The 11,614-nt window shown below is 49.6% G+C and overlaps 1 protein-coding gene across 9 annotated transcripts in view; it reads left to right on the top strand.

The window, feature by feature from the left end:
• Positions 1–11,614, top strand: part of FSD2 (fibronectin type III and SPRY domain containing 2) — an 85,049-nt gene that overhangs the window by 1,340 nt on the left and 72,095 nt on the right. For 2 of the 9 annotated variants that reach the window (XM_086711671.1, XM_086711669.1), the window contains 4 exons: positions 102–149; positions 1,578–1,927; positions 2,411–2,548; positions 2,916–3,093. Coding sequence is in view for 4 of the 9 variants with exons in the window: in XM_086711675.1 (XP_086567801.1) it covers positions 4,906–4,915 (10 nt within the window). In the remaining 5 variants the exon portion in view is untranslated. Of the gene's footprint in view, positions 1–101; positions 150–1,577; positions 1,928–2,410; positions 2,549–2,915; positions 3,094–3,786; positions 4,916–11,614 lie in introns of those variants that run through there. The other 7 variants (XM_086711667.1, XM_086711668.1, XM_086711673.1 and 4 more) reach the window with 6 other exon arrangements.

Genomic DNA, 11,614 nt, shown 5'->3' with positions numbered 1-11,614 from the left:
CCTGTTTAAGGAGGTCGGGATGTCTAATTTGCACGTGGGGATGGGATGTGACCTGGAGCTCATGCAACAGGCAACAAGACGGCCCTGGTCTCTCTGTCCAGGAAACGCACAGTGTAGACGGAGGAACAGCGTCTGTCAGCTTCCATCCCGTGAGTGCACCAGGAAGAGGGGGTGGTTGGGGAGGGGCGGGGGAGATGCCCCGGAAGCCGCGAAGCCGCGAGGAGGAGCCCTTCGCCAAGACAAGGCTCCTGCGGGCTAGATGCGGGAACCGGAGAAAGAGCTTTGAAGGTTGCGAGCTGGGAAAGCATGGAATTAGGTTTGCACTTGCTGTTATGGCCAAAGGAAAACAACGACGAACCAGGGCCAGCCTGAAGCAATGGTTAGGACATCTCTCCCCACGGAGATGATCCAGGGTATCTAGAAAACCGTGTGGAATGTAGCTTTAAGGTCTAAAGTTGCCTCTGTTCGAGCTCCTCACCTTGACTGCCCCGGTAGACTCACAACCGCTGGGCTTGCCAATTCTTCTTGGAGAGAGGAGGGATTTGTTTTTCCTCAAAGCATTTTTAAGTATATTATCTTAGTTAATACGATTTACTTACAACTCTTTTTTTTATTTAAATTTTAGTTAACATGCAGTGTAGGTTTCAGGAGTAGAATTCAGTGATTCATCACAACAATAATTCTTTAATAGTCTCTTTTAATATCTTGTATATTCTTTACAATATGTCTTTTCACTGCATTTGTTTTATGCTATTTTATCCTTTTGAGTAGCCTTTCCAATTTATTTGCTTTGTCAAAATGACACTAGCAGGCTTTCTAATTATAAGAGTAATTTCTATTTTTGTGTGTGTGAGGGAAGGATGTTTGTATATTCTTAGAAAAAAATATGGACAAACCTAATAATTGTTGTTACCAGGATACATGCCTGCTTTATATTCACTTTATGGTTCTTTTGGAGTATTTACCTTTCTCTGAGCCAAATATCATATATTATTAATAAAAAATGAAGATTCCAGGGGGAACCGGGTGGCTCAGTCGGTTGTGTTGGACTCTTGATTTCAGCTCAGGTCATGATCTCACGGTTCTGAGTTCCAGCCCCTCGTCTAGCTCAATGCTGACAGTGTGGAGCCTGCTCAGGATTCTCCCTCTCTCTCTGCTCCTCCCCTGCTTGTGCTCTCTCTGTCTCTCTCAAAAATAAACATTAAAAAAATATATATTTTAACTATATATATAATTGTTATTAAAATAGGTACCATCAAAAACATAAAGAAAAAAGTAAAATAGTTCAAAAGAGATAAACACTGCTCTTATTTTTTGTGTGTATCATTATATATAATGTCATATGTATTTCTATATTATGCTACATATGCTATATTCATGTTACATATCATATATTTATATACTTATAGATTATATGTAGTATATTTGTATATTTCTATTATAAATATATATAATCTGGATAATATATATATGATATACTGCAATGAGATTTTACAAACTCTTTTTTCTAATTACAGATATATTGTGGATATTTTCCACATAAAAAGTAGACATCTACATTATTATTTTTTTGAGAGAGAAAGAGAGAGAGTGCACATGGGGGAGAGGGGCAGAGGGAAAGAGAGAGAGAGAGAATCCCAAGCAGGCTTCACACCGAGCATGTCTCAATCCCCCGACCCTGGGATCACAACCTGAGCTAAAATCAAGACTTGGACCAACCGAACCACCCAGCCACTCTACGTTATTTTTTTAATACTTGCCCAAACTGAGTTGAGCCAGGGGAAGTAGCTGCACTGGGTCCCTCTGCATCCCAGAGTTTGCCGGGACCAAGGATGGGCCTGCCCCCTAAGATCCAGATGTGAGCCAGCATGAAGACAGTGTCAACAAGGAGTCATCTAGATCCCGCCTAAGAGAGCCAACTGCATGGGTGAGGAGACCTCATTTGAGAGCTCTTGGAGGTGGCTCACCGGGGCCCAGAAGGGGAATGCAAGGGACCCCCCGGAACAGAAGGGTTTTCAGCCTGGTTGTGGGAACTCAGGAGAAAGGTCTCCGTGATGGGAAACTCCAGAGATGTACAAAAACTCCCCATGAGGGAGGGAGGGGGTGCATGGGAGAGAGAGGCGTGTACATACACACAAGTGTGCAAGAGAGAGCTCTAAGCACCTGCCAGCCCAGAGAGCCTGACATTAGCACTCACTGTGGCATCAGCTCCGCTAGGAGCTGTCTTATCACGTTGGCGCCTCCGGCCCTGGCGTGCCACCAGCAGCTCAGGGAGGAGGTGCAGGGAGAAGAGGCAGCCCTTGTTCCCCCTTTCCCGGGGCAGACTTCCAGCTGAAGAGGCCCAGGGTGGGTAGGAGAGAGGATTCTGGTACTGGCTAAACTAAGTTTGACTTTTCCAACAATATTCCAGACTATATCTTCAGTTACCCAATGAAGACTGTGCCTTCAAACGACCCTAGGACTGAATGTCACCGAAGAGAGAGCAGAAAGTTCTGGGTCTGCTGGATTTTTAGCCGGAGAGGGGAATAATTCTCACCATGAGTAAATGGTAAAGGAATGGCGAGAGGGGAACAAAAACGAAATTGCGTTCGATTACCGTCAGAGTTGTGCTTGTTCAAAACATTTTGGACAAAGACCCTCAGCCCGCGAGGAGGGTGCACAATAGGAGGGCTCTCGGAAACCCCCCTTCTCTGTAGGGCCTGTGGTGCCCCCAGCGCTCTGTACGTGACCAACCACCTGAGCAGCTCGGTGGGGCTACAGGCCTCAAGTCCTCACAGTAAACGAAGAAGCTGGGGGGGGGGGGGGGGGACAGCATGTGACCTCGCCCGGTGTCACTTGAGCAGTAAGAAGTGGCAGGACAGCCGAGGCAGGTCTATATTTGGGCTCTCACTCACGGCAGGCGTTGCTATTTGCAGTGGGAGTCAGCTCATGTTACCCGGCTTGCAGAGTCCCCGCTGTAAAACAGGGCCTTCGGGCACGCAGAGGTCACCCGGAGGGAAATCCCATCCCCACCGAAGGCAGAGCAGTTTTCTAGCCCTTCCCCGGAATCCTCAGAGGTAAAAAAAGAAGAACTACGGACCCTTAAATCAGCAGGCAAGTTTTTGGATAATCGTTATTTTTCTCAAGTGAAAGGTATCATTAGAAACTCAGTAACTTAATGCCACAACGTGAATGCAATATCTTTCCTTCAGGGGAAAGAGGTATCATCTTCAATTGCAGGTGTGTAAATGACAGTAAACAGTGTGAATATTTCCTGTGCCTTCCTGTGGCGTAGACTCGCCTTTACTGAATGTGGTGTTGGTACAGGGTGTGAAAGCCACTCGTGCAGATAGAGGCTGGCGATGCTTGCAGTGTGTCCTTAGGGTATTTTTAGTGCAGGGGCCCGTTTGTAGGACACTTTGGAACCCTAAATAGTGTTATCATCTGGCTGTGGTAGCAGGAGGATAAATACATTTAATTTTAATCTGCATGCGCCTCCCAACAAATCATAATTTCGTGTTTTGTTTCAAATAGGGGAAAAAAAACGGTATTGTAATCGTTTTTCACTCACTATTGCAAACCCCCTCCTCCCACAGAAAGTTTTCAGGTTTGGACTATGTCTGTAAAAGCTGATTTGAATTATTTTGCATAACCGTACGGCCAACACTTAAAAGCAAGTTTCTGAAATTATAGGCAAAATTGTTTGTGCCCTTCTGGGCTCCCTTTGGGGGAAAGAATTCACAGCTTTCTGTAGATTCCCGGAGGCGCTCAGGTCCCATAGAAGGTTAAAAACCATTTTTGTGGGGGACTTTTCTAATTAATGCACAGGGACACACCCCCTATCTAAGATTTAAGCCAAAGTCTTTTTGTTGTTGTTTTGACCGCAGCTCTATGGCAGAGAGTAGAAGATGTCTAGCTACCGTATTCTTTATAGGCTGCGACTTCCTGCTTTCTCTAAGCTTCCATTTCATCATTTATAAAATGACAATTTAGTGTTACCGTTCCTTTCTCCCCAAATTCTAAAGGTTTTGTTAAGAAACTGGAAGAGTCCGGACGCTGAGGAGGAAAGCAAGTGTCAGCTCTGGGGGTGTGTTGCAAACTCCTGCTCTGGTGCAGAGTGCCCAGACCAGTGTGTGTGTGTGTGTGTGTGTGTGTGTGTGTGTGTGTGTGTCTAAGGGGGAAATGCTGGCATGGAAGAATTCGTCCCCATTAAGATTTATTCTCAATGTTTTCCAGTCTTCTTACTTGTGTAAAAGTCCAATTTGGTGTTTCAATCTCCAGCTTCCGGTTGACAGAAGTTGTCAGCATGATTTATTGGTAATACAGAATTCTGGTTTTCTCCCTTTAGGTAGCACACAGAAACGTGTTATTTTTAGCCAGCTGATCTGGGGTCTGTAGGTGAGATGGTTTAGTGGAAAACTGGGTCTGATCCAACTCTTTATCTGCCTGGCTACATATCCAGCATCCAGCCCCAGGGCTGGACACAGATCACCCCTTGTTAAGTGAAATTGGCCACGGCAAGTCCTTTATGTTTGCAGAAAGTCAATTTTGCTGTCCTAAAATCAGGGAATTGAATTAGATCCTCTCCAAGGAACCCTCCATCCCTAGAGTCCTACACCTCTCCCTAGGCCCCTTGGAGGCTCTCGCTGTGAGGACAGGCAGCCTCACAGCCAAGGTCTGTGCCTGGGTATGAGGCTGTCCTGCGTTCATGCCTTCTCCTAGCTTTTCAAGGGACAGAATGATCCTACTGTGGCTGCAGGTGGCTCCACCAGATGGCTGACCCTGGTCCTCACCCTTTGTGAGTGACCAGGTGCAGGACTCCTAACCTCGCCCAGGTGAGAGAGGCCGAGGTCCAGATAATGATAATAGCAGCCACCACCACAATAATGACAACAGGTGACCTGTACTGGGGACTTACTTGGAGCCATGTGCTATGGTAAGCATTTTACATACCTTATGTTATTTCCTCTAAATGCTAATTTTATGACATAGGAACTGGTAGTAAGCCCATCTCATGGGCTCATGAACGTAAGGCCCAGAGAGGTGATTTTCCCAAGGCTGCACCGCTAGGACATAGCAGGGACAGAACTTTCTGAATCCAGAAGGCAGTGAACTTAGAGAAGGGAGAAGGGTGGGTGTGGGGAGTGTTATCAAGAGATTGAATTGGTAGAACCAGAATCAGCATTAATTGGGCATTAATCACATTGGGTGATGGGGCGCCTGGGTGGCTCAGTTGCTTGAGCGTCCGACTCCAGTTCAGGTCGTGATCTCACTGTTGGTGAGTTCGAGCCCCACGTTCTGCTCACTGATGTCAGGCACAGAGCCCGCTTCGGATCCCCTATCTCCCTCCTTCTGCCCCTTCCCCGCTTGTGCTCTCTCTCTCAAAAATAAAATGAAATAAAACATTAAAAAAAAAATCACACCGGGTGATGTCAGGGATGAGCTCCTGGTCTCTGGTTTGGGTGCTAAAGGGAGTAGGCATCGTGCTGTGCTTTATGGATGTTATGCGCGCGGTGGCCCTCGTGAGGGTGTGACAGGCAGTGGCCACGGTGCAGGTGCAGTTGGGTGGGGAAGGGCGGGTGGCCGTCAGGAGGAAGGGCAGCCCGCCAGGGCCTCAGATGGGACTTGCATGGGAGAAGGCCGGGCGCGGTCAGAAGCAACCGTGGTGTCCACTGCGGAAGGCGAGGCTGTTTGGGGACGTGGAGCTAGGGCATGGCGGGGGGGGGGGGGGTGCCCGGTGCCCAGGGGAGTTGAGACTTGGCAGTAATGGAGCCCTCAGAATGCGGGACATGCCGACTTACCACTTCTGCCAGAGTGGCGGGCAGGCAGCTGTGCTCACGCTGGGCTGCCATGCTCCCGAGATGCTGGTGGGACACACGGCCAGCAGACGGTAGAGACGAGGTGGCTTTGAGAAGATCCCTGCCTACGAGGTGGCACTCAGCTGTGACAGCGGGGCACCACAGCAGGAGTATTTTATTTAATCCACACAACAAGTACCCTCCACTTACAGATGAAGAAGCTGGCTCAGAGACACTGAGAGATGAGGTCAAGGTTGCATCCTGAGACCGGCATCGACCCCAAAGCCCATGACCTTTGTGGCCCGAGCCGTTACCGCCTTCAAGCGCTTCCCCTGCCGGGAACTTTGCTGGGCGTTTACTCATTCAGTGTCTGCTTTAGCCAGGCTGCGTGTCAGACACCCCCCAGGCCCCAGCTCCCTGTAGCAGCGGCACGCGCTTTCCATACTCCCCCCGCTTCGCTGAGATGCAACTGACAGGTGACCTTGTGCGACTGTGAGACGGAGGCTCGTATGACGCGATGCGCGCATACGCTGGGAGATGGTGACCACGACCAGGTCGCTTGCCTTCAGTAAGGTCCTTCACCTCCCGTAATCACCCGTCTCTGGTGCGCGGTGGGAACATGAAGCACGCGGCGCGGTGTCGTCGACCACGGTCACCACGCGGCAAATCAGATACCGCAACTCACTGGTCTTACCCCCGGAAGTTTGTTTGGCTGCCATCTCCCCGTTTCCCCCACTCACCGGCCCCTGGCAACCACCGTTCCAAGCTCTGTTTCTGTGAACTCAGCTTTTCTAGATTCCGCACGTAAGTGAGATCATACGCTTGCTCTCTGCTATATTTCTCTGCCGACTCATCTCCTTTAGCTTAATGGCCTCAATGTCCATCCATGTTGTTGGAAATGGCAGCATTTCCTTCTTTTTATGGCTGAATAATATTCCATTGTGTATCCTCTTTATCCATTCATTCGTTGGTCGACATTTTGGTTGTTTCTATGTCCTGCCTATTGGGAATAGTGCTGCAGTGAACATAGGAGTAGAGATACCTCTTTGAGATCCTGATTTCACTTCCTAAGAAGTGGGATTGCTAGAGCATATGGTAGTTCTATTTTTAATTTTTTGAAGCCCTTCCGTACTATTTTCCATAATGGCGGTACCAGTTTATATTCCCACCAACAGTGAACAAGATCCCGCCATTTTTTCTGATTGTTTTTCTGATCCCGCCATTCTGACAGGTGTGAGGTGCTTCTCATTGTGGTTCTGATTTGGGTTTTTCTGATATGAGTGATGTTGAGCATCTTTTCATGCACCTGTTGGCCATCTTCATGTCTTCTTTAGAAAAACAGGGCGCCTGGCTGGCTTAGTCGGTTAAGCGTCCGATTTCAGCTCAGGTCACGATCTCAAGGTTCATGGGTTCGAGCCCATGTGAGGCTCTGTGCTGACAGCTTGGGGCCTGGAGCCTGCTTCGGATTCTGTGTCTCCCTCTCTCTCTCTGGCCCTTCCCTGCTCACACTCTGTCTCTCTCTCAAAAATAAATAAACATTCAAAAAAAAAAGTTAAAAAAAAGGAATGTCTAGAAAAATGTTTACTCATGTCGTCTGTCCATTTTTCATCAGATTATTGTGGATTTTTGCTTTTGACTTGTATGAGTTCCTTACATATTTTGGATACCAACTATCGTGTAGACAGCTTGCACATATTTCCTCCTATCGCATAGGCTGCCTTTTCATTTTGTTGATCGTTTCTTTTGCTGTGTGGATGTTATTTTCAGTTTGATGTTGTCCCACTTGCTTATTTTTGCTCCTGTTGCTTGTGCTTCTGCTGTCACATCCAAAAAGTTGTTGCCAAGACAAACATCGAGGACCTTTGTCCCTTCTTTTCCTTTTCTTCTTTTTCTTATTTCTATTTTTTTTGGTCCCTTATTTTTTTCTAGGAATTTTACAGTTTCATGTCTTACATGTAAGTCTTTAATCTATTTTGAGTTAATTTTGGTGGGTGGCATAAAATTGGGGTCCGATTTTACTTCTTTGTGTGTGATTGTCCAGTTTTCCCAGCCCTGTTTACTGAAGATGCTATCCTTCCCCACAACGGGATAGTTCGGATTCTGTAGGCAGCCAGACGTGCGGGAGAGCGAAGGCAGTATTCAGAGCCCCCGAGGACACAGGCCCTGACTGTTTTGTTGACCTGTAGAGGATGTGGGGTCACAGGACGGATCGGGACTGGGAAGAAGGCAAAGTGGTGCTTCCATAGCTGGACGGCCCCATTGGCCTTGGGAACCATTCCAGGGAGACGTGAGCCAAAGTAGGGGCAACGCACATGCTACTCAGGAGTGTCTCGCACACGTGGGTGCGGGTGTGGAGGGAAGGCTTCCTGGTCCACCTCAATGCTAGTTTTGCTAGGTTGCAGACTCATGGTAGGGAGATGTGTCTGACTTCACTTGGAGCCACACCCTTCTCTCTGTCCCTAAAAGAAGCCACGTTGTGAGGACATGCCAGGACTGCCCCCGCCAGTGTGATGGTGGGCAGGTTCTTACAAGTGACCCAAAAGAACATCCGGGCTCTGGGGTCTTCATAAGTCATGGATGCTAAGGAGGCAAAGCCCCGGCCCCAGAGCCTCTTGCTTTGTGATGCTGCCTCTGGGCACAACCTTCCTTCATCCCCTCCCCCAACCCAGGGGGTGGACCAGGTCCCCACGGACTTGTGGGTCGTTCAAGACATGGTGGCACTAGTGCCCTGTGTGGTCATGGTTGGTGCTCAGCCTCAGCAGACGTTACTGAAGTGATGCTTACCGTTGTCTTCGGTGTAAGAGTTTTGGATCATCAGAGTATGGGACTGAAGCTTTCGTGACCCTTCAGTGTGATGTGCCCAGCGTTAGAGCCTCTGGAGTAAAGTTTCCTTAGGTGGATCCCAACCCCAGAAACTAGTCGCCTGCATGGTATGAGGTTAGGATAGCAGTGCCTTTGTCCCTAATGGCTGCCCAAAGTCTGCCTCTCCGTGTGGTGCTGAGGGCCAGTGGAAAAACAGCATCCTGTGTGAACTTCAGAGGGAGAGAGGGAAGAGGCTGGATTCCCAGGGGCTCCCCAGGGCCGAGCCTGTGTAGTTCACGCCACACAGAAGGCCAGCGGTTGTTGTGTTTAGTCTTGCCATCAGCAAAAGCCGAGGTGAGCCCGCTGGGGGATGGGTGAGGGGCTTGCAAGGAGGGTTATGGCTAGGATTCAGTTGGAAGAGTGACGTTTGTTACAGAGCCCAGATGAAGAGAGGTGGTTGGGGGCTTCCCCAGGTTAAAGGTAGAGCAGGTCTCCATTATTGGGATCCAGAAACTACTATTAGCCTTCTTTTTTTTTTTTTTTTTTATTATTAAGTTTATTTTAGAGAGAGGGAGGGGCAGAGGGAGAGAGGGAGAGAGAGACTCCCAAGCAGGTTCCATGCTTAGCATGGAGACCGACATGGGGCTCTATCCCATGACAGTGAGATCATGACCTGGGCCAACATCAAGAGTTGGACACTTAACTGACTGGCCACCCAGGTGCCCCCCCCACCTTTTAGTAATTTCCACGCATAGTGTGGCTTGAACTTACAACCTTGAGATCAAGAGTCACATGCTCTGCTGACTGAGCCAGCCAGACACCCCTACTGTTAGCCTTCCTAACACAAGACCACATGCAGGACAGGGTCAGTCCTCTGCGTCCCTCATCACCACCCTTGGCCTTTCCCTGTGCTCACAGGACAGAGCTGGGAGGACGTGAGGCACACAGCACGAGGAGTCTGGTGGCCGTGTCCACGAGTAAGGAGGGAGGGCTGGGCCACGAGGGGCAAAGTGGCCTCTCTGACCAGAACACGGGCCGAGTTCTTTTCCCTGGGGGAATGGGAGAAGAACTCAGTGATCCTTGGTCTCTGCAGACAGAGGCTGAGGAACAGGGAAGGAACTGAAAGCCTAGAGCAGGATTGTGCAGCGAGGGGATCGGGACCAGAGTCGTCACAGGCGTTAAAGGTCAGAGCACAGAGGGGCGCCTGGGTGATTCAGTTGGTTAAGTGTCCAGCTTTGGCTCAGGTCATGATCTCAAGTTTCCTGAGTTCGAGCCCCACATCAGAGTCTATGGCGTCAGTGCAGAGCCGGCTTCGGATCCTCTGCCTGCCCCCCCCCCAAAAAATAAATAAATAAGTAACAATTAAAAAGGATAAAGGCCAGAGCATGGAGAGGCAAAGGAAAGTGGGTTCTCCGGTTGTGTTCCAGGCCACTGGGCCTTCAGGCATCTCCTGGCGTGGCCTGTGAGGCGATAGCAGGCATGTGGCTTGGGAGATAGGTCGCATGTCCCACCACACATCAGGGTGGAGAAAGCGAGAGGCTCTGAGCTCCACGGGGCGGTGTCAAGTCTGGGGAGGCCAGCGGTGCTCAGGAAGGCTGCGGCCTCTACAAACCTCTGCCTCTGCCTGGAGCAGATTTTAGGGCCAGAGATGAGGATTTGGAGCCACTGGCAGAGAGGGGGCCGTGGAGCCGCGACAGTGGACAAGATCACCTGGGACAGGTGGAGGGGGAAACAGGAGCTGGGCTGGAAGTCTGGGGAACGCCGGCGAGAGGAGCGGCAGGGGGTGGGTCTGGGAAAGAGGTCAGCCGTCCCACAAGGAGGTGGCAGGCTGAGCTGGGTCAAAAGGATGGAATGTCACAGAACAGCCAAGAAAGCGCGGGCCAGTGTCCATGGATTTCACAATCAGGCCATCAGAAAATGCTGTGTTTTTAAAAAGGCAATCAAAAACGGAGAAGGAAAGAAAAACGAATGGCATTTCAAAACAAATTTTTTTTTGAGAGCGAGAGAAAGAGAGAGAGTGCATGAGCACGTGTACAAGTAGAGAGAGGGTCTCAAGCAGGCTCCATGCCCAGTGCAGAGCCCAACGAGGGGCTCAATCCCACGACCCTGGGATCCTGACCTGAGCCGGAATCCAGAGTTGGACCGTTAACCGACTGAGCTACCCAGGCGCCCCCAGCATTTTTTACCACTTGGAATGGTTATTAAAAGGACAGTCTGGGGGCACCAGCGCAGCTCGGTCAGTCGAGATCTGACTTCGGCTCTGGTGGTGATCTCATGGTTCGTGAGTTTGAGCCCCGTGTCGGACTTCTCACTGTCAATGCAGATCCCACTTCAGATCCTCTGTCCCCTTCTCTCTCTGCCCCTCCCTGCTCATGCTCTCTCACTCAAAAATAAATAAAACATCTTAAAAATAAAAAGAGGGGTCTGTCAGCAGAGGTCACAAAGTCCCTCACTGCCGAAAGACGAGCACTGCTTATAGGGGAGGCCGCTGAACCTGACTCCTGGGCGCAGCTGCGGAACAAGGACTTAGACAAACAGCTGGCAGCTGGCTCTGATCCCACAGGTGGACATGGCAGGGGCTGTTTGGATCATAATCAACGTTACAACTGGGGGGCAGGGGGAGGGAAGTGCTAAACTGTATCTTTAAATTTGTGTTTGATTTTGTTATTTTCCTCGAAGACTGATGGCATGCGTGCCATGTTGGAATGTTTAGTAATAGTTTGTTAAAAAGGCATTAGGTTTACCACAATTCTTTTTTGTTTTTTAAGAGAGAGAAAAAGAGAGAGGGCACAAGTGAGCGAGGGGCAGAGAGGGAGAGGGAGAGAGAGAGAAGCAGGGCTTGTGCTCACCCAAGGCTGGGCTCGAACTCTCTCTCTCTCTGTCTCCCTACAGACACAGACTCCGAGGCAGGCTCCAGGCTCTGAGCAGTCAGCACAGAGACCGATGTGGGGGTCGAACTCATGAACCGTGAGATCATGACCTGAGCTGAAGTTGGTGGCTTAACCGACTGAGCCACCCAGTCGCCCCCCCCACAC

The sequence above is a fragment of the Puma concolor genome, chromosome B3, assembly GCF_028749965.1.
Source record: "Puma concolor isolate L17-30 chromosome B3, mPumCon1.1.hap2, whole genome shotgun sequence".
NCBI lineage: Eukaryota > Metazoa > Chordata > Mammalia > Carnivora > Felidae > Puma > Puma concolor.
This window is presented reverse-complemented; position numbering and strand designations above follow the sequence as displayed.